The sequence below is a fragment of the Malania oleifera genome, chromosome 8 (assembly GCF_029873635.1).
Source record: "Malania oleifera isolate guangnan ecotype guangnan chromosome 8, ASM2987363v1, whole genome shotgun sequence".
In the NCBI taxonomy this organism is placed as follows: Eukaryota; Viridiplantae; Streptophyta; class Magnoliopsida; order Santalales; family Ximeniaceae; genus Malania; species Malania oleifera.
This window is the reverse complement of record NC_080424.1, coordinates 2,300,585-2,321,890: the sequence shown is the minus strand read 5'-3', so window position 1 is coordinate 2,321,890 and position 21,306 is coordinate 2,300,585. Positions and strand designations below refer to the sequence as shown.

General features: G+C 33.8%; 1 protein-coding gene across 1 annotated transcript; it reads left to right on the top strand.

Moving 5' to 3' along the window:
* Positions 1-14,849: 14,849 nt before the first annotated feature.
* Positions 14,850-18,072, top strand: LOC131161965 (ABC transporter G family member 22-like). The gene is made up of 8 exons (XM_058118044.1): positions 14,850-15,061; positions 15,226-15,381; positions 15,884-16,067; positions 16,168-16,476; positions 16,559-16,850; positions 16,938-17,218; positions 17,361-17,468; positions 17,611-18,072. Exons 1-8 carry the CDS (start codon positions 14,865-14,867, stop codon positions 17,860-17,862), a joined length of 1,779 nt encoding a protein of 592 aa, XP_057974027.1. The 5' UTR covers positions 14,850-14,864; the 3' UTR covers positions 17,863-18,072.
* Positions 18,073-21,306: the final 3,234 nt, after the last annotated feature.

The window sequence follows — 21,306 nt, the reverse complement described above, 5'->3', positions numbered from 1 at the left end:
TAATAATAATATATAATATTACCCAAAATGCTATATTACTAAATGTACACGGTCACCTAAAATACTAAATTAAATGTATAATGTTACTTAAAATACTAAGTTGCTAAATATAAATATCACTTATTCAAATAAATATTATAGCATTAAAAATTCCACAACAATATTATGAACACGAAAAAATAATAATACAATCATATACAAGAAATAAATAAATAATAAACAATAATGAACATAAATATATACGCAATAACAATATAAAGTAAATTAAATAAAACACTACTCAAAACCCTAATAACGTGAAATAACCAAAACCCTAAAATAAAACAATAACCCAAAACCCTAAATGGTCGTATTATGAAAATAATGTAAATAATCAAGAATCCTAGATGTGCATAAATATTACAATCCTAAATAATAAACAAAATCCCTAAATATCGTATGAAAAATAAACATGATAAATATCCTAAATACACCAAAAACCTAAATAGTATCTACACAACAACATGATATACGAACCCCTTAGATATATATAACAATAATAAAAAATTCTATGATAATATACCCACCATAATATATAATATACCACAAATATGTAGCAATGACAAAACTATATATCATAAATACATAATAACAATAAGGAACTAAAATGATAAACTATATACATGATAGGACAACAATAATGAGAGCAAACCGGGTAATATTTATAATAATTATCACAAAAAAAAAATTTAAACAAACATCACCGCGATTAAATAAGATCGTGAACACAATATTTAAAAAATTTATCATATATATAATAGAAAGCCTAAATGCGAATATTTACTTACTACGATAAATAACATATTAATATAAACACCTATACAATGAAGTCTTAAGCTTTAAGTATTAAAACAAGTCAAAATAAGAAAAGAAACAGAGAAATAAATAAATTCGTTAATTAACAAATAAACAAATGGACATCAAATATATATAGAACCTGCATAAATATTATTACACAAGATGAAAAATAAATAAATAAAAAAATCCTGCAAAAAATAAATTAAAGTTAGTATATATATATATATATAACATCAATTAAATGTATGATAAAAAATAAATAAATAAAAAAAGAAATTAAATTTCACATATACACGTGCGCGTGTGTGGCTTGCATGAAATACACTCACCGAGGGGGCTGCCGGGGGATTTGCAGAGGCTGTGCGTGGTCAGAGGTGGGGCTGGCCGGAGAAGGGGCTGTGCTTGGCCGTTGCTTCTGGTTGATGGTGTCTCAGGTTTGCTGGAACTGAAGGGTGGCTGTGGCTGTGCTCGGTTGTGGTTGCAGTGGCTGTTGGATGTGGCCGAGGAGTTAGGACGGTGGCAGCAGGGGTTGTTCGCTGGTGTTGCCGGTATGGTGGCTGGCGTGAGGGAGAACTGCATGGGATGAGAGGATGGACGAGCAGGTGGCCGTGAGGGATGGTGGCTGGTTGGAGCAAGAAGAAGAAGAAGTTGAAGAAGAAGAAGACGATGAAGAAGTTGAAGAGCAGCGGCTGGAATTGCCGCTGCTGTCGTGAACCAGAGAGAAGCCGAACAGAATTTTCTTTTTTTTTCTTTGTGCTCTGCCCCCCGTGTGTGTTGTGCGCCCCCCCCCCTTTTTAAAAGAAAAACTTTGAGAACCCTAATAAAAACTTCCTTTTGTGATTTTTATTTTTTATTATTTTTTTTATGCTTTTATTCTTATGGTAATAATGGAAAAGGAAATAATATTATTAATAATAATCATAATAATATAAATATCAATAAGGTAATAATAATAATAATACTACTAAATAGTAAATAGTAATAAATAATTATAGTAAAAATAAAAATAATAAAGATAAAATAATAATAATAATGATAATAATAAATAAATAATAGTGATAATAATAAATTACTTATAATAATATAGGAAAATAAATAATAATAATAATAATAATAATAATAAATAATAATAAACAAATGACAATAATAATAATAATAATAATAATAATAATAATAATAATAATAATAATAATAATAATAATAAAGTATCAATTTTGAATAAAATAATAATAAGGTAATAATAATAATTATAGTAAATTAATAATAACAATAATAATAAATAAATAAAATAATTATAAGAAAGTAATAATAAAAATACTAATAATAATTATAAAATAATAATAAAAAGGGAACCCCTTGTTCTATTTGGTTAGGGCAAAAATAGGGTGTCTACAAACATCTTATCATCTTCTTCGAATTTCACATCAACCCACATTAAATCACTTTTGATTTGATTAAATACGTTGATGTGTTGGTTCAAATCTGAACCCTCCACCATTTTAATCGAATAAAGTCGTTGCTTAAGAAAGAGTTTATTCATAAGAGATTTAGACATGTACTGGCTTTCAAGCTTTTGCCAAACAGCTGAAGAAGAATCTTTCTCCATGATGTGATATGACACTTCATTGGCCAAACACAATCTTATTGTAGAAACAACCTTTTCCTCCAATTCTTTCCAATTAGCCTCATCCATGCCTTCTGGTTGAACACCATACAAGGCCTTCACCATCCCTTGCCGCACAAGCAAATTCTTCACCCTTCTTTGCCATAAACCGAAGTTACTGGTTCCATCAAATTTGACAACATCAATTTCGCAGACGAAGTACCCAAAGCCATAACAACAATTGCTCTGATACCAATTTGTTGTAAATAGAATCATAATTGCATAGCGGAATAACAATGCAGCAATCAATGAAAACCAAATATTGAACACACCCACGCAGTTTATAAGAAAGCAAATAAAATCAATACAAGAAATTGTATGGTTCGACAATGCCTACATCCACGGGAGCAATCGACAAAGTACTTTACTATCTTGGTGTCAAAAGACACTTTATAATATCTTCTTACTTCTCTTACAATGCAAATACACCTAGAATAATGTATATATATAAAGTTCCCCAGAGGTTTCCCTCCAAACTCCAACCAACTTAACATCCAATTTTCAAAATTCAAAAATCTGCATTGGGTTCGCGAGCCAAACTATTGACGGTTTCAGACAGAATGTAAATTGTCTGAATTTTGGTGCTAAACCATCGACGGTCTAGCCAAATCATTGACGGTTTCCTTGCTGCTCCTCAGCACTTGTGATTTTTCACTATGCCTTCTTCCTTGTACATGCATCCCATCAAGTATATGAGCCACATAACACAACATACTTACTATCTCATTCCAAGTTATTTTAGGTCTATCCCTACCATTTTTATTGCCCATTACAGAAATTAACTCACTTTTCCTCACTGATACACTATGTGACCTACGGTGTAAGTGTCCAAACCATTTGAGTCGTTCATCCCTCATCTTATCTTCTACATAAGCTACTCCTAGTTTACTGCGAATATGTTCATTTCTTAATTTATCTTTCAATGTTGTACTATTCATCTATCTAAACATTCTCATCTTGATAACTTTTATCTTTTAGATATGCTATTTCTTAGTCCCCCAACACTATGATTCATATAGCATACTTGGTCTTTATAGTTGTCCTACAAAACTTCCCTTTTAATTTTAAAGATATTCTACGATTACAAAGTATAGGTAAAACATTTTTTTCATTTTACCCAACTAGCTTTAACTTTTTGCATTACATCCTCTTCAATTTCTCTTTCAATTTGAATAATAGATTTAAGGTATCGAAATCTATAAGTGTAATTTATTTCTTTATGATCAAGTTTAACTTTGTCTCCAATATTTCTCCTACTATTGTTGAAATTACATTTCATATATTCTGTCTTTTTTTTTTTTTTACTTATCCTAAAACCTCTAAATTTTAAAGTTTTTCCCTATAATTCTAACTTAACCTTTACTCCACCCCTAATTTCGTCAATCAATATAATATCATCTGCAAATAACATACACAATGAAACTTCATTTTAGATATTCCTAATGAGTTGATCCATCACTAAAGCAAAAAAATAAGAGCTCAAATCATATCCTTGATGTATACTTATTGTGATTGGAAATTCTCTAGTCTCTTCACATATAGTCCTAACACTAGTCATTACTCCATCTTACATACACTTTTTATTTTATTTATAAAATTCACCATAAAACTTCTTTAGGTATCCTATCATACGTTTTCTCTAAGTAAATAAATATCGTATGTAAGTTTGTATTCTTTTTAGTAAAATTTTTCATTAATCTTCTTAAAAGATATATTACTTCTATAGTAGATTTCCTAGGTATAAAACTAAATTTATTTTCTAAGACCTTTGTTTCTAGTCTTAACCTTTCTTCGACTACCTTCTCCCACAGTTTCATCATATGACTCATATGTTTAATTGTATGATAATTATTATAATTTTGAATATCTCCTTTATTTTTGTGTATATGTATCAAAGTGTTTTCCTCCATTCATCTGACATTTTCTTTATTTTATAATTGTATTAAATTAATTCCAAAAAAGCTGTCTGAGAAGCGGATTTTACCATTTGCACACCCGTGTGGTGCACCTATTATATCGCATTTAATGTATGCAGATGATGTTGTTGTTTTTGCTAATGCTGGAAAAAAATTTGTTAGTCAATTAATGGAGGTGATTAAGGAGTATGAAAACTGGACTGGCCAAATGGTGAATAAAAATAAATCAGCTATTTTTTTCTCAAACAAGTTGGGTGTCCAGAGGAAAGGAGAAATTCTTCAAGAGACTGGTTTTATTGAGGGTAAATTTCCTTTTACGTATTTGGGTGTGCCAATAGTGGATGGTAAATTGAAAGACTGTCATTTTGACCCTTTAATCCAAAAAATCAGTAAGAGAGTTGAGGGCTGGAAAAGTAGACTATTGTCTCAAGGAGGTCGTCTTGTTTTGTTGAGACATGTGCTTTCAAGTATGTCATTGCATCTGTTAGCTGTTCTAAATGTACCGAAACTGGTGATAAAAAAGATTCAAGGTATGTTTGCTTCTTTTTTCTGGTGATTTAAGGATGGAAAAGAAAAAATGAAATGGAGGGCTTGGAAGAAATTGTGTGTTCCTGTGGAGGAAGGGGGCATTGGAGTAAGGGACATTTCGGAAGTGCAACGGTCGTTATTCATGAAGTTTGGTTGGCATTTATTAACGCAGAATTCTTTATGGGCTAGATTTTTTAAAGCTAAATATGTGAAAGGAGGACATATTGCTCTTTGCAGATCGCATGGATCAGATTCTTCCTTTTGGAGGAAAGTTCTGCAGGGTATGCCTGATCTGTTAAGTAAATCTAAGTGGAAGGTTAGAGAAGGAGATGTAAAATTGTGGTATGATAAGTTTCTAGATTCGGGACCTTTGTATGCAAATTGTCCAAATGATGCACAATCTCATATCAAATTAAAAGATTTGGTTATCAACAATGCGTGGGATGTGGAAAATTTGCAGAGGATTCTAGGGTATAAATAAAGCGAATAAAGTGATGGAAAAGGTGGGAAATCTTAGAAATTTTTCGGACATGCTGATATGGCTCCCGGAAAAGGATGGCTGCTTTAATACAAAATCCGCATGGGATGTTATCAGAGTAAGAGCTCCAAAATTTGATTGGGCTAAGTGGGTTTGGAACAAATGGTTACCGAAGAAAATTTTTTATTTGTATGTGGAAGGCTACTTTTGAGTGCCTAAGTGTTGATGAAAAGGTGAGAAGGGTGGGGGTTTCTCTGGTTTCGGCATGTAATTGTTGTGAGATGAGGCAATCAGAAGATTTGGAGCATGTGTTAAATAAGGGGGACCTTGCTTCTGAGGTTTGGAGGAAGGTTTCGGTGGAGGTAGGTGTTCCTTTCCTTAGGCAACAAAGTTGGAAAGAAAGAGTCCAAATGTGGTTTAATAGGGCTTCTAGGTTCTCTCAATTGGGTTCATTGATGGGTTTGATTCCTTATTTAGTAGTTTGGAGGCTGTGGAGAAGGAGATGTGTGACTAGAATGGGAAGAAAATTAAAGAGTAGTACTGATATGTGGCTCTCCATTAAGTATTGAGTGGGGGTTTTGAGTAGGAACATGACAGAAATGGTTCAGTTAAAGGATGCTGATTTTCAGGTTTTGCAGAATCTGGAAGTGCAAATTGTGAATAAAAGAATTAAAACTATGCAAAGTGTAAGATGGTTAAAACCGAGGCAAGGGAGATTGAAACTAAATTTGGATGGGAGCAGCCTGGGGAACCCAGGGCAGGCGGGTGGTGGTGGCATCCTTAGAGACCATACAGGTTCTTTTGTATTTGGTTTTTCAAAATATTTTGGTTCTTGTTCAAATAATGAAGCTGAATTGAGAGCTGTGTTGGAAGGAATAAATATTTGCAAACAGTTGGGTCATACCTGTATCGATATTGAATGTGATTTGAATATTGTAGTTAATTGGATTAGAGTCAGGAAGTGCTCATTGTGGTATTTGTGGGATTTTTGGGAGAAGCTTATTGGTTTATTGGAAGGAGTGGATTTTTCGATAAATCATTCGTATAGAGAAGGGAACAAAGTAGCAGATGCCTTGGCTCGACAAGGTGCTATGGGGAGGAATAGTTTGTTTACAAATAGTAGTCAACTCCCTAAAGTTAGCAATGGTTTGTATAAATTGGAGAAGATGGGTATAGCTTATATGAGGTATGTTTAGCTGATATTCTTTTGGTTTTTGCTCATGCTTTTTGCTATTTTTCTTTTGTTTGTTATGTTGTGTGAATTTTGTTTTGTAGGTCCTAGTTTGTTTTGTTTTGTTTGGACTTGTAACCCGGTTTTGGCTGGATGTTGGTGTTGTTCTTTGGGAGATTTTTAACATTTGTCTTTTGTTATCTCTCATTGATTGTCTTGTAACCACGATATTTTTCCGCCAAAAGTGAGGGGTTATCAATAAATAAATGGAGGTACCGCCCTTCTTTAAAAAAAAAAAAAAAAGGATAAATTAGTAAACCATATTATTTCATTATCACTTAAGTATTTCCAAACTTCAATTGAGATGTTATCTGGTCCCTATAAATTTTTCATTTTTCATCTTTTTAAGTGCAAACATAACATTGTTAACTCTAATCTTGCAAATAAACTTCATGTTTTCAGTATTTTCCTCATTAGTTAATTTTGAGTTTAAGCCTTATATTTAGTTTTCATTAAATAACTTACTAAAATAACTTTATCATCTTTCTCTTGTATCTTCTTCCTTAACTCAGGCAATATCATTCTCACTTTTTATACATTTTACATTATTTAAGTCCTTACTCTTTCTTTCTCTAACACTATTAAGTTTAAATATCTCTTTCCTCTACTTTTGTATCTGATCCATCATACAAATTATTAAATGATCTATGTTTAATTTCACTAATGACATTTTTTTTATATCTTTTCTCAACTCTTTATTCTTTTCAAAGTTATCCGTGTTTCTACATTTTTGTCATATTTTATACCAAATTCTTTTTCTCTTTACAACTTTTTGGGCATTTTATTTTTATAACTATCTAAACTATCCATAATTAGAAATATTTTTATAATTTTTTTAAAGTTTAAAATTACACATTGTGCAATATTATATGTTCTAGCATCAGAATACAACTTGAAACTGCACACATCATGTTCTCTCTAAACTCCTAATGGCCTTGGAGCAATATGCACATAGATGTGTAAATATTTAAACATGCAGGCGAGAATTTAATATTTTTAATAAATTTAAATATTTATGTAGAGCCCAACAGAGCTCACCTTCTCAAGTTCAATCATGCACCTACACACATAAAGTTGTTTATGTACAAAATAAATTAATTATAAAAATACAATATTAAAAATAAATAAATATAAAATTATTTTCAAATAGAAAAAAAAAATGGCAAAATATATATTAAATAAGTTCATAGGAGTTTATGCCATTTTCTAGAACACAGGTGGGTGTTAGATTTTACCCTTTTGTTTTTTGTGCATAATTTTTAGTTAACTTATTCCCATGACTTCTAAAATTTGCAAAATGCATGTAGCCATATTATCAATTTTAATATTTTGGCTCTAATTAAACATCTCGAATGAGTTATGCTTGGGATTCACATTTCAGAAAAGGCTTATAATAAATAATTTTTTAGGTTTTAAGACTCACAAATTATAGAATGTCACATTATTTATTTGATGCACAAAATTAAAAATTATGCCATTGTACGAATTCTTATAACATGGGTAGTTAATAATTATTTTTTAAGCAAAAAAATTATTAACCCAACTGAAAAAATTAATTCAAGACAAAAATAGAAGAAAAAGATGTGTCAACCGACCAGTCTCCTTCTTTCCTATTCTTATGTGCATGTATGAAGGTTTTTGACACCATCTGTAGACAACCGGCTGGTCTCCTAGGGTGATTGACCAATTTGGTGCAAATTTAAAATTTGAATTCTTTTCTTCTCATTGATTGATCATTTTGGTTGTATAAAAAGCAATTTTCTGATCAATCCTACATATTTCAATCTGTGTTCATTAACATACCATTTTTGTTTTATTACATATTTGAAAATGTAAGCTGACCTAATTAACAAATATTGCATGAAATTTTAAATGTAGTAATGCATGCATGCATGCATGCGATCGACTGCTTCTCTAGGGATAGTTAAATGACTAGCTAGATTTTAGAAGATTCATTTTTTATGTGCTTTCCTCTTGATTACTTGAAATGTTGCCATGTTTATATTTTGTATGATGAGTTTAGTCAAGTACTCTAGTTATAATTGGTGTCAATTTTATGAATTTTCTCTTTAAAAAGTCAAAAATCATTATTTTTCAAATTTAATAATTTTTCAACTTCAAAGAGCAAAATCTTATCTTTTTTTTTTTTTTTTTTTAAATTATCTTTTTAATGAACTATTATATGACTGTCGGATAAATTAAAGTATTTTTTTAAAAAAATAAATCTGGAGATGTCAAGTTAGATTTTATGATTTTCCTACTAAAAAAATCAAAACCTTGTTTTTTAGAAAATTTTACCTATTTAATGAACTATCCATGATGCAACTATTGGATAGATTAAATTTTTTTTTTTAATGGAACGGTGGAAAGACATCAGCACGTAAGAAGGAGTTCGAGGGTTCAATTCAAGGTAGATACACTCACGGAGGCAGCGATACCTGTGGATGGTGAGAATTTACTCTATGAGCCAGCGGGGACCGTGGATGGTGAGAGTTCGCTCTGTGAGTCAGTGGGGACCATGGATGGTGAGAGTTCTTTGTGAGTCAGCGGGGACCGTGGATGGTAATGGAGATGTATTCCGGAGGTCGGGTTGACCGAACGTCCAACTAATGCACGGAAGCCGTGTCTGCATTGCGGACTTTACCTGATTAGCGAGACCTAGGGAGAGGACGCTAATCCATAGGTTTGATGCCGCACTAGGGGGACCAAAAGACTTGTTGGTGGTTGGAGTTCCTATGTAATAAAAAAAATATATATATATATATATATATATATTATTTTTTCTAAAAGGCAAAAATCAAAGATTTCGAATTGAGTTTTATGGTTTCCTTCTAAAGAAACCAAAGCATTCAAAGTTAAAATGTTTTCTCAAATAAACCCAAAATTATTTTTAAATTAAAGTTTGAAAATATTTTTGGAAACTACCGAGAATATGCAGGTTATCTACTATAGATTCAACCATACCAAAAAAATAAAAAATAAAAATAAAAATAGAAGTTTATTTTCTTTCTTTTCTTTATTTTCAAAATTTGAATGTATGCTTATTTTAGAGAGCTACAAAATGGTGGAGTCTCTATGAGGTCATGTCCTCTATATGGACCCAATTAAAACCTTTTTAAAAAGGGAAAGGTTTTGGAAATTTTTTGTCAAAAACCAAAAAAAATAAAAAAAAAAAAAGGAATAGAAGAACAGCAGGCTATCAATCAGCTTTTATTGGCAATTGACTAACCATTGTTGCAACTTGTATTATATGTTTTAAATCATCATTTTATTTTAGAAAATTACTTTCCAAAAAGGATGACACGCACATATAAAAGGTAAGTACTGTAACCATTTATAGAAGGGATGCTATAGGATGCTATTTTTCAAAATTTTATTAAAAATAAATTTTAAAATTTTATTTTTTTAAAATTAAAATAAATTAACGATCCTATTTTCTAAAACAAAAGAAGGCAAGTTAGATAATCAATGTTTGGTAATCCATCTTATTTGATTTTTAAACGATCATCAAACATCTTGGCAACTAAACGAACCATTTGAGCCCAGTACCGACATGGGTCCTACATGAAATTCATGCTGCTTTATAATCTTTGCCAAATTTTCACTTAGTACATCAATAATTGACCGCTTGGCTAGAATACTTTGTCTTTCTCTTAGCATGCAAGGCATATCATTTTCTTATTCAAATCCTAAAAAATGTGAGAAAGGATTATGTGAGATGGAAAATGAATTACCTCTCATTTTGTAATACAAAATATAGAGATAGTGCTAGCCCTCTAAGTAATAACAAAAGAGAAAAAAAGAAAAAAGAAAAACCTATATAAGAATATTAATGACAATCTTGAAAAAGATTATTTGCCTCATAAAACTACTTATACTAAAAAAATCTAAAATTCAGATTGCATTTTTAGACAATTAAAAAAATAATAGGGCGATTAAAATAAGCTTTGAAACTATGAAATAAAAATCATTTCTAAAATACTGCAAGGTTCAGATATGAGTGAGCATAATTCAGTCAAAACTGAGTAAACCAAATTAATTGATTAAATTTGGTCGATTTAGTTTGGTTAAAAATTTATTCGGTTTGATTTTTATTTCATTAAATTTTAGTTTTCAGTTTTTGAGTTTAATATATTTGGTTAACCAAAAAATTTAAATTAATAATTAATAATTATATATATTATATATATACTAAAATTATATATATATATATAAATTTTATAAATATTTACATATTATTTACATTTTTTATATATTAAAATATTAAATTGGTTAACCGATTCAACCGAAATTTTGTTCGGTTGGTTTTGATTTCAATTAATATGGAATTTCAATTTAGTTCAGTTAACAACATTCTTTAACCGAAATATTTTGATTAATTTGGTTAATTAACTAAATTAACCATACCTTAGGTTCCAATATTGCACATGTCCACATGAACCAAATGAGGGAAATAAATAGAAAATAATTAAGTTTTCTTTTCTATTTTCTCCATTTAAATGAGAGAAGTAGAATTGAGGAACTTAAAATTTTCTTTTCTCTTCTCTCCATTTCTTTCCTACCAAACAAACGATAAATACAAATGCAATTAACACAACAATATACTCCAACTTCATGCTGATAATAAGGATATATATCTATATATATATATATATATATATATAGATAACATACACACAAACCATATATCTACATATGTATTACATTTATGTGGGTCTGTATATATGAATGGCAGCTGCATGCTGCATATATGGATATGGGTTAATTAATTATTAATTCATACCTAATTTTCAGGAAGGGACACGTACAACACAAACCAAGTTAAATAAGAATAATAATAATAATATCTAGCTGATCATATATCAACCTACCAATCGATTAAGTACTCTGCATGCGTAGTATATAAGCATATGTCAGCCATTCGCATCATATAAGTTAGGTTTCTTCTCTCGTCTGATGACAACGACTTCTCATTGGGGATCCAATGTGAAAAGTAGGCTTTCTGATGGACCAGTTCGATTGAAAGGCCAACATCCGAACTCATCGTCAGTTCAAACGATCGAGAAATTACAGCCACACAACCATCCTGCAAGCTGCCCAAGGAAACGAAGTTTGTGAAAAAGCCAGCACCATCCATATATAAACCATTTTCAACATGCCCACAAGAAATACGCGTGATCATCATATAACAAATCTGCTAGGTGAATTAATGTGTCCTTTGAAAGAGATTTGTGTGTTAGGAAAGTGTACATGGCATTTGATTGAGCATTGAACAATATTGGGTACTATATATGTCGTCCTGATTTCCAACTGCAAGCAGTGGACCGGTTTCAAATTGACTACTCATGAATGTGAATAAATGCATATATGCATGATCTTCATCGCAAGTGGGCTAGATTAATATGTATTGGTGCCAATTCTTTTCATTATATGAAAAGTTTTGATAACTGCAGGTGTACCTAAAATCTGTGAGCATATATAGAAGTGTCTAATGTTTTCAAAACATTACGTTGGGTAATTATTAATGCCTAATTTCTTGACATACACATTAATTTGCTTGAAATTCAGAGCAAATTAATGTTCTCTACAACATGCGTGACGACAAATTAAGCAGATGGATGAGCAAAACAAAAAAATTAAGAGAATACAATAAAACACTAAAGATTTATGTGATTGGATCTTAGTGTGTGCGCATCTATATATGTCCACCGTCAATAGATTGAGTAGAGAATTTTTGCCATGAATCAAAAGTGAAAACAACAAAGTAGATATAGTGATCGAAGAGTATAATCATATTGCACAAATGCTCAAACTGTAACTGGAATCCGCCCAACCTTTACCAACGAACGCGTGTATTATATATAATATATATTAAGGGAGGAGGAGACAAATTTTAATCATCTTTCATTCCAATTATTCATGAGATATCCTTTTTATGGCCAACTAGTGAAAGCTTGTATTGGGCATAGGCTCAACGGGAAGCAGTTGATTTCCCATCTCATACTAGCTTTCCCTCGCAGAATTCAAACTTGAGACTTTCAACATCGAAGTCCGAAACTTCAATAAGAGACCTAAAATACCCATTTAGGCAGAGTCTAGGAATTAAGATGTGAATTGTTTAGTACTGCTCATTGCAGGCATGGGTATAATTCAGTAGCAGAGTTGTGTTTTCTAATTTCTATATAAAAGCACAACAGATGGAAGCTTAAGTTTACCCTGCAAAGGAAATTTTTAGTGCCAAAATATGACAAAATTTTTGCATGGATGACCCATGTCAAGGGCTAGCTTTAGCTCAACCCAATGCGTACATTAAAGGATAGCTCAGTGCACGAAGCTTTTGCGTATGTAGGGTCTGGAAAGGAACAGACCATAATGAGTCTATAGTAGACAACCTTACCTTGTATTTTTTGTAAGAGGCTATTTATACGTCTCGAACACGTGACCTTTTGATCACACAGTGACAACCTTGCCGTTGCAACAACCTTGCCCAATTGCATGCATGACACATACAAAATGAGAAAGGCAGAAGGTAGAGCAGGCACGTGCGCCAATCAAGTACAAGACCCCATGTTCTCAGGTCATGAACTGCTGCCCTAGCATCTCAGGCACCGCCCAATAGTTGCTGGTCCTATATACCAGTATTTAAAGGTACATTTTACTCCTTTACACTGTTTAATTTCTGTACTACAGACCAGTTAACATCTTGTTTCACCTTTCTCCTTTCTTTCTTTCTTTCTTCTGTCTGCTTCATGGAAAGATGATCACTTTCCAATCCATGAAAAGAAATCTTGGCTTTCTGAATTTAAACAAGTAATGTCTGTTTAGCCCTGCAGATCATAGCTTGACATGGACAACTGAGATCCGGCTGTCGTTGGACACATCTGTCAGCTTGCATTTATTGAATACGGCGGTGCTGCTAGAAAATTGGTCTATATAACCATCCATTTCTCAGCATTTTTAACTCACTGATTTGGAAGTAGCTCTCATTTCTTTTATCTGGAATTGTCAATTAAGTGCAGCTCACAAGTAGTCTTCCATTTCTCCATTCATTTATTCCACGTATCTTTCATTTTCTTTTATTAGTTTCCCCTGGCTAGACTACTCAGCGCTTGATTAACTTTGTTTTCACTTTATTTTCAGAATTCGTTCCAACACAGATGGAGGTACAGAGAGAAACCAATTTGGAGCAATTGAGGAACTTTGATAGAGCTATTGAGGCTGCATCCAGAGCACGTATCAAAGAAGCCATTGTTTTACCTGCGAGCCAATTGACCAGGAAAAGTTTTAGTGAGAATCAATCAGAAATTGTCAAGCAAGAGGCAGGAATTACAATTCGTAGAACGGGAAGCTTTGAGATAAAAATAGGATCACCAAGGATTAAAACTATTAGCAAGACAAAGTCATTGAACACCCAATTCTTAATCAATATAGATGAACTAACTAGTAATGTTGCCCAAAACCTTGATGAGGAAGACTCATTTGACACCGACAGCTTGCCTCGAGATGACGTCTCGCACATCCTGAGACTGCAGACTCCTAAGCATGGTAAGAAACTAATGGCAGCATCACAACAGGAAGTGTAGTCGATATGAGTTATTATAATTTGTTATCGTGATTGTTAGAATAGCACACCCCTTAAAAGTTCATCAGTTTGTTCTCAAATTTTGGTTTTTGGTTAAAGGGTTTTCTGCTACCAGTTTTAATCATCAAACTGCTTCATTCTTCATTTCATTTCCATGACTATTTTTGTTCTGTCCTCCCATGGGGTGCTGCAGACGACTTCCAGTTTAAATTTCTTCCGGTCTTCACAGCAAATAATGAGCTTTCTATGTAGAACATTATGAAAAATGGGGTTGATCCCAGCACTGTCACTATTATCTATTTAAGAAATCTTTTGATTGGTAAAATCTGATAGTAATCAAAATAATCCTTTTTCTTTTTCACCCAGAAGAGACTGCAACTGATCATTCTGTGCCTGGTCAAGAGGAGGATGCAGATTCAAGCAGTTGGAGGAAAATTCATATCGAACCTACTTTACCAATAAGTCTCAAAGTAATTATCAAACAGATTAAATTTTTATACAAGAGAGATGCAACATACCATTCTTGTTCTGTGCATGAAGCCCAGGAAAAAAAAAGTTATGGATTGGAATAATTTTCAATGCTTGTGCTGCAGTTCCAGGATGTGAGGTACAAGGTAGAAGTCAAGGGTATGAGAAACTCAGATGCAAAGAAGTTCATGCTGCATGGAATCACCGGTTCTGTAAATCCAGGAGAGGTTCTTGCCCTCATGGGACCGTCAGGAGGTGGGAAAACAACTCTACTTAATCTTCTCAGTGGAAGAGTTAAATTTAATAGTGGTGCAATCACTTACAATGACCAACCCTATAACAAGTCACTAAAGCGGAGGTACGAGATCCTGCGTATGCAGATTGTATGTTTCTAATTAGTGTTCATATTTTGTAGGATTTGCTTAAATGCATAACAAATGTATTGAATTGTTCTTTTTGTTTTCTTTTGGGTAAATCATGCATTGAATAGTAACTAGGGTGACGTATTATTGCGCATGACAGGATTGGTTTTGTGCTGCAAGATGACTTTGCATTTCCCCATCTCACAGTCAAGGAAACTTTAACATATGCTGCTTTGCTCCGCCTTCCCAGCACATTAACCCGAGAACAGAAAAAGGACAGAGCCAAGAATGTCATTAGTGATCTTGGCCTTGAAAGGTGATTCCTTGAGTTATACTTGCTTGAAAACCAGTACATGATAGCTGAAACTTGATGTTTGATCGTCCTCGATTGTTTTAGGAGTTTCAAAATATGGTGTTGGCAAGGATGTGATCAGACCTAACAAAACTACATTTATTGACCCTGAGAGGAAACTAGTAGTTTTCTCAGAATGAGTATACCACTGTTGTATACTCTCTTCTTTTTTTCTTTTTCTTTTCTTTCGTTAAAAAAAAAAGAAGAAGAGTATACAACTGTTAGAAAATGACCATGTAATTCCAAACGGATGCTTGATACTACTGCACCTTGCGGAGTATAGTATTTGTTGCAACTGGATAACTAACAGTTAAGACTTTTGTCTATTTCGCTCCAAAATTAAAAGCTGATATGTTTCACTCCCTTGTGAAGACACCGCTCATCTTTGTGCTTACCCGAAAAACTCATCAGCTGTCCGTAGATGAGGATTGAGGAAGAAGGCTTACCATTATTTACATGATTTCAGGTGCCAAAATACAATAATTGGTGGTGCATTCTTGAGAGGGATTTCTGGTGGTGAGAGAAAAAGGGTCTGCATTGGCAATGAGATCCTCCTCAATCCAGATCTTCTGTTTCTAGACGAACCGACATCTGGTTTGGATTCAACCACTGCGCTTCGAATTGTTCAGATGCTGCAAAACATTGCAGGGGTAATGAAACACTTCCATTATTTAACTAGTTCTGGGAAAAGTCCAAAATTAAACAGTTGTGTATTCTTACTTAGCAATATAACTTTTTCTTTTAACACAGGCTGGAAAGACTGTGGTGACTACGATTCATCAGCCATCAAGTAGGCTGTTCAGTAAGTTTGACAAGTTGATTCTCTTGGGTAAAGGAAGCTCCTTGTATTTTGGAAAAGCCTCAGAAGCAATGCCATATTTCTCTTCTATTGGTTGTTCTCCACTTATAGCAATGAACCCAGCTGAATTTCTCATCGACCTTGCAAATGGAAACATAAACGACAAGTCTGTTCCAATGGAATTGGGAGATAATGTCTTACCCAGATGTAAAAATTTTAAAATTAAAAATGAAGGGCCCTCCCCAGTGGATGTTCATGAGGTCTGTATCTATGTCTTGAAACTGATCAACTAGTTCTTTTTATGACAATCTTTATCTTTGATGTTTTGTTCTTCTCCTGCAGTATCTTGTTGGGGCTCATGAAGCAAGAGTAGCAAATGAGGAAAAAATGCAGCTCCTGAAACCCATGCTGAAGCAGGGTGTGCACAAGCTGCAGGGAAGATCAAATTCAAGGGAATGGGGAGCAAGCTGGTGGGAACAGGTTTCAATTCTTTTTAGAAGGGGGCTCAAGGTTAGGTGCCATGAATACTTGAGCGGTATTCGTATAATCCAAGTTATATCCACTGCTATAATTATTGGATTGCTTTGGTGGCATTCCGATGCTTCCTCTCCCAAGCGACTCCACGATCAGGCATGTGTGACTCACTTTGATTGGAACTATTTTGTTTTTCCATCCATTATAGAAATTCTTATTATTCCGATTTTGAAACACATGCAGGCAGCACTGCTTTTTTTCATTTCAGTATTTTGGGGTTTCTTGCCCCTTTTTACAGCCATTTTTACATTCCCCCAAGAAAGGGCTATACTAGCTAAAGAGCAATCGGTGGACATGTACAAGCTCAGTGCATATTTTATTGCCAGAAATGCAAGTGACCTTCTTTTGGATCTCATACTGCCTGTCATGTTCCTGGTGGTAGTATATTTCATGGTAGGCCTGAAACCAAGCTTCACCGCATTTTTTCTCTGTATGCTTACCATTTTTCTTAGCATCGCGGCAGCTCAGGTAACATATCTATCATATGTTTTTTCTTTAAAACTGTCATGCTAGAAGGACTAGTCCTTGCAATACTAACTAATACTTGTCCTCTGCATAGAAGTTCATTTTCTTTTTAATGCTTCTAAGTTTTAGAGTCCAAAAATTCCAGGGCCTAGGACTCGCCATAGGTGCAGCATTCATGGATGTGAAGAAAGCAACAACACTGGCATCTGTTACAGTGATGACATTCATGTTATCTGGCGGATTTTTTATCCAGGTATAACCACTTAACCCGGCCATTTAATTCCTCTAAGCAAACTCGGGGTTGCCTAGGCTTTAACGAAGCAGTAGGGTGCATATCTGTAAGAACTACTTGTAACAATGATCAACCTTGTTTACCTTGCAATGTATGGGTGCAGAATGTTCCGTCCTTCATGTCATGGATTCGCTATCTCTCTTTCAATCACCACACGTACCGACTGCTCCTAGAGATTCAGTATGGATGCTCAAGTTTTGGCTCCGCGGCAGGCTCTTGTGAGTCTGACTTCACCAAGGGACAGAGACATGGCTGGGGTGGAATGGAAGTGGGAGCCATGATGGTGATGATTCTTGGGTATCGAGCAATGGCCTACTTCTTCCTTAGGAGAATGAAAACAAGGGCAATGATATAGGCCACATGTTGCACTCATCATGTGCTATAATTTCATCAAGATGCCTCTTGTTTAACTAGCTAGGTGAATAAATATTACTGAGAGAAGAAGTTATTAGTTCTTTCATGTTGGTTTGCTTGGAACTGAAGAAGAGTCTTCGTTACTGTTTCATTTGCATATTTGAGTTCATCATCCGTGCAGCTTGAGATGGGATATATTGAACATGTTTAGGTGTCTATATATTTTATTATAGTAATTAAAAACCACTAACCCTACTTTTGAAGAGGGCTACTTGATTTCTATTGAATTTTAATGAGATGTAATATAAAATTATATTGAAATCAAATCAACTCAAATCTAGATGTAATGTCTAAAATCCATGGTCCAAAACATAGTGTAAATATAGAATGGAATTACCAAAGCTTTGGGAGAGAATGGAGTCGGGGATAAAGATCATTCACCCTATGTTTGTGAGAGACATTAGATTTGGAGAAAATATAATACAAAACTATATTGATTTTTGTCCAAATCCAAATTTAAATCTAAATTTAAATTTAAGGACTGAAATCCATTCTCCCAAACACAATATTATAGTTTTGTCTTCATGGAATTCTGTGAAGTTTGAAAATCTGTTACCATCTCTGTACTTGGGAGCATGAATTTTAGACTTTGGATTTAAATTTGGGCGAATTTGGATAAATTTTTGGTACAATTTTATATTACATCTTATCCAAATATAATACAAATATAAATTCAAGATCTCTCCCAACATAGGATCTCAATCTCTTTCTCACAAATACCCAAATTATTGTGAAACGTGCGACAATTATGATGAATAGTACAGAAAAACACAGAGATAGATTAAACAAAAAAAAAAAAAAAACACGGATTTAGCGTGGTACGGCAATATGCATGTAATGCCCCAAACCCCTCGTGGGCCCGGGGTGCTACTTTAGTGACATCTGTGTACCTGATACTATCTCATAACAATAAAAATGCAGCGGAAGTACTGAAACATTCTCCATATATACATTACTAGAGTTCTAAGTTCTTTCATACATAAAGGTTTCCCAAACATCCATATTACAATCCGACCCAAAACTGGACAACTAGTTCGGTCTAAACAACCATAATACATATCCATTAACTTACAACATAACTTACATACCCTGAAATCATACGAATCTTCCCAAAAAGATTATTCTAACTTTCACCCCCCTGACGCTGCTAAGCACGATACCTATTATTTCCTGAAAATATTATTTGTATATTGGGGTGAGACACTTCTCAGTAAGGGTGATCAAGTTAATATCAGTGTGTGGGCAGCATGCATTATTGTTTACAGAAAACATCCATTCTTTATATAACCGAAAATAACTGTCTTTACATCATACATACTTATACAGTTGAAAATACTCGTTTCATTTTCTTGACATAAACAGTTCATTAATCACATAACATCATTTATATAAATATACATATATGCATAAAAGACACCTCTTGGGACTAACCGCCATGTACAAACCCCCGTGGTCAGGGTTGTGCTACCCGAAGGCTGGACTAAGCCTAGGGTAATCAGCCCAGACAAAGTCAAACATACATCCACATCTAACACTGTCCACACAGGCATCTGCAATTGCTTGTATGCTCTGATTGCCCTACCATGTCCTGAAAGTCCAGGCTTCCAAGTAAGGTACACCCTCTACCGAGGCTAATCGGTTGAAACCACCCACACCACTCTCGCAGTATAGTGTGGGCGCACATGGCCACATGTATAATTCCTAGCAACAGTACCGTGCTCATAACATAATGGTCCTCAAGGTTCCTAAAGCATATTTTGTATTCATTGTAGACACCCTATTTTTACCCTAGTCAAATAGAATAAGGGGTCCTTTCTCATTGTATTATTATTATTATTATTTCCTTATTTTTATTATTATTATTCTATTATCACTATTATTTCATTATTATTATTATTATTATTATTATTATTATTATTATTATTATTATTATTACTATGATTTTTATTGTTGTTATTTATATTATTATTATTATTATTATTTTCACTATTATTATCATTATTAATTATTTTCCTATATTGATATAAGTAATATATTATTATTACTATTATTTTATTATTATTATTATTATTATTATTATTATTATTTATTTTCCTATATTGTTATAAGTAATTTATTATTATCACTATTATTTATTTATTTATTTATTTATTTATTTATTATTATTATTATTATTATTATTATTATTATTATTATTTCCTTATTTTTATTGTTATCATTATTATTCTTACCACAATTATTATTATTATTATTTATTATTTTTATTATCATTATTATTAATATTATTTTTTATTAGGGTTTTGGGGGATGGAAGCCTATTTATAGGCTGCATTCTCAACATCCAAAAGGGGGCGCACATCTCTCTTCTCTCCCTCTCCTTCTCACACAGTCGGGGGCCAAGTGAAACGAAAAAAAAAAAACCTAAGCTTGAACCCCCTCTCTTCCAGCCTCTCTTATTCTCGCTGTTTTTCCCAGCCTCCCTCTCTCGCTGAACTCTCTCCATCCCGAGCCCCCTCTGTCCTTCCCTCAACCTCTCAGCTCGCTCCCAAACTCACTCTGCTCTGTTGCCGACCACAGAAATACCCGGCCATCCTTCCTCCAATCCCTTCCACTTCAACAGCCACCGATGCTCTGACCAATAGCCTCACCAGCACCACACTCCCATCCACTCCACGGCCACCCGGCATAGAGCCACTGCGGTCTACTCCCTCATCAGTTCCGGCGGGCAGCAACAGAAAACAGAGCACACAGGAATCCTGTTGCCGTCAGTCCGTCGCTTGTTGCATAGCCGCTAGCCATCACCCAGCCGAGCTACAACACCCGCGCGATACCCCTCTGGAAAACACCCAGCCTCCCATAGCTCCGGCGACTCACCTCTGCCCAGGCAACACACGAGGCCACGTTCCCAAGATTTCGGCCATCATCTTCTGCTCCGGCCAGTCACCGTTCGCACCAGTCTCGGCAACACAACCGTGACAACCCATCGACACGAGCAACACCGGCGACCTTCCTCTGCAACTCCATCTCCGGCCACCCGGGAACTCCCTGTTCCAGCCATCCCTCTGTCAGTCCGGCGCCAAGCAGCAGCAGAAGCAGCAACTCCGGCTGTACCCCTCTCCGGTATGTAGGTTTTTATGATTTTTATAGTTAGTTTAATATTTAGTATTTATGATAAGTTTTGGTTGTATTATTTAGATAAGTTAATTGCCTTGTGGAATTTTTATAGTTGAGATTTATTTAGATATTTAAAGTTTAATTTCGTTTTATTCGTGGAATTGTTAATATCATTATTGCATACATAGTTAGAATAGGTATGGTAATTATTTACTTAAGGGTGTCTTTAATATCCATATGTTTATGGCTATTTAGGGTTTTCATCATTAAT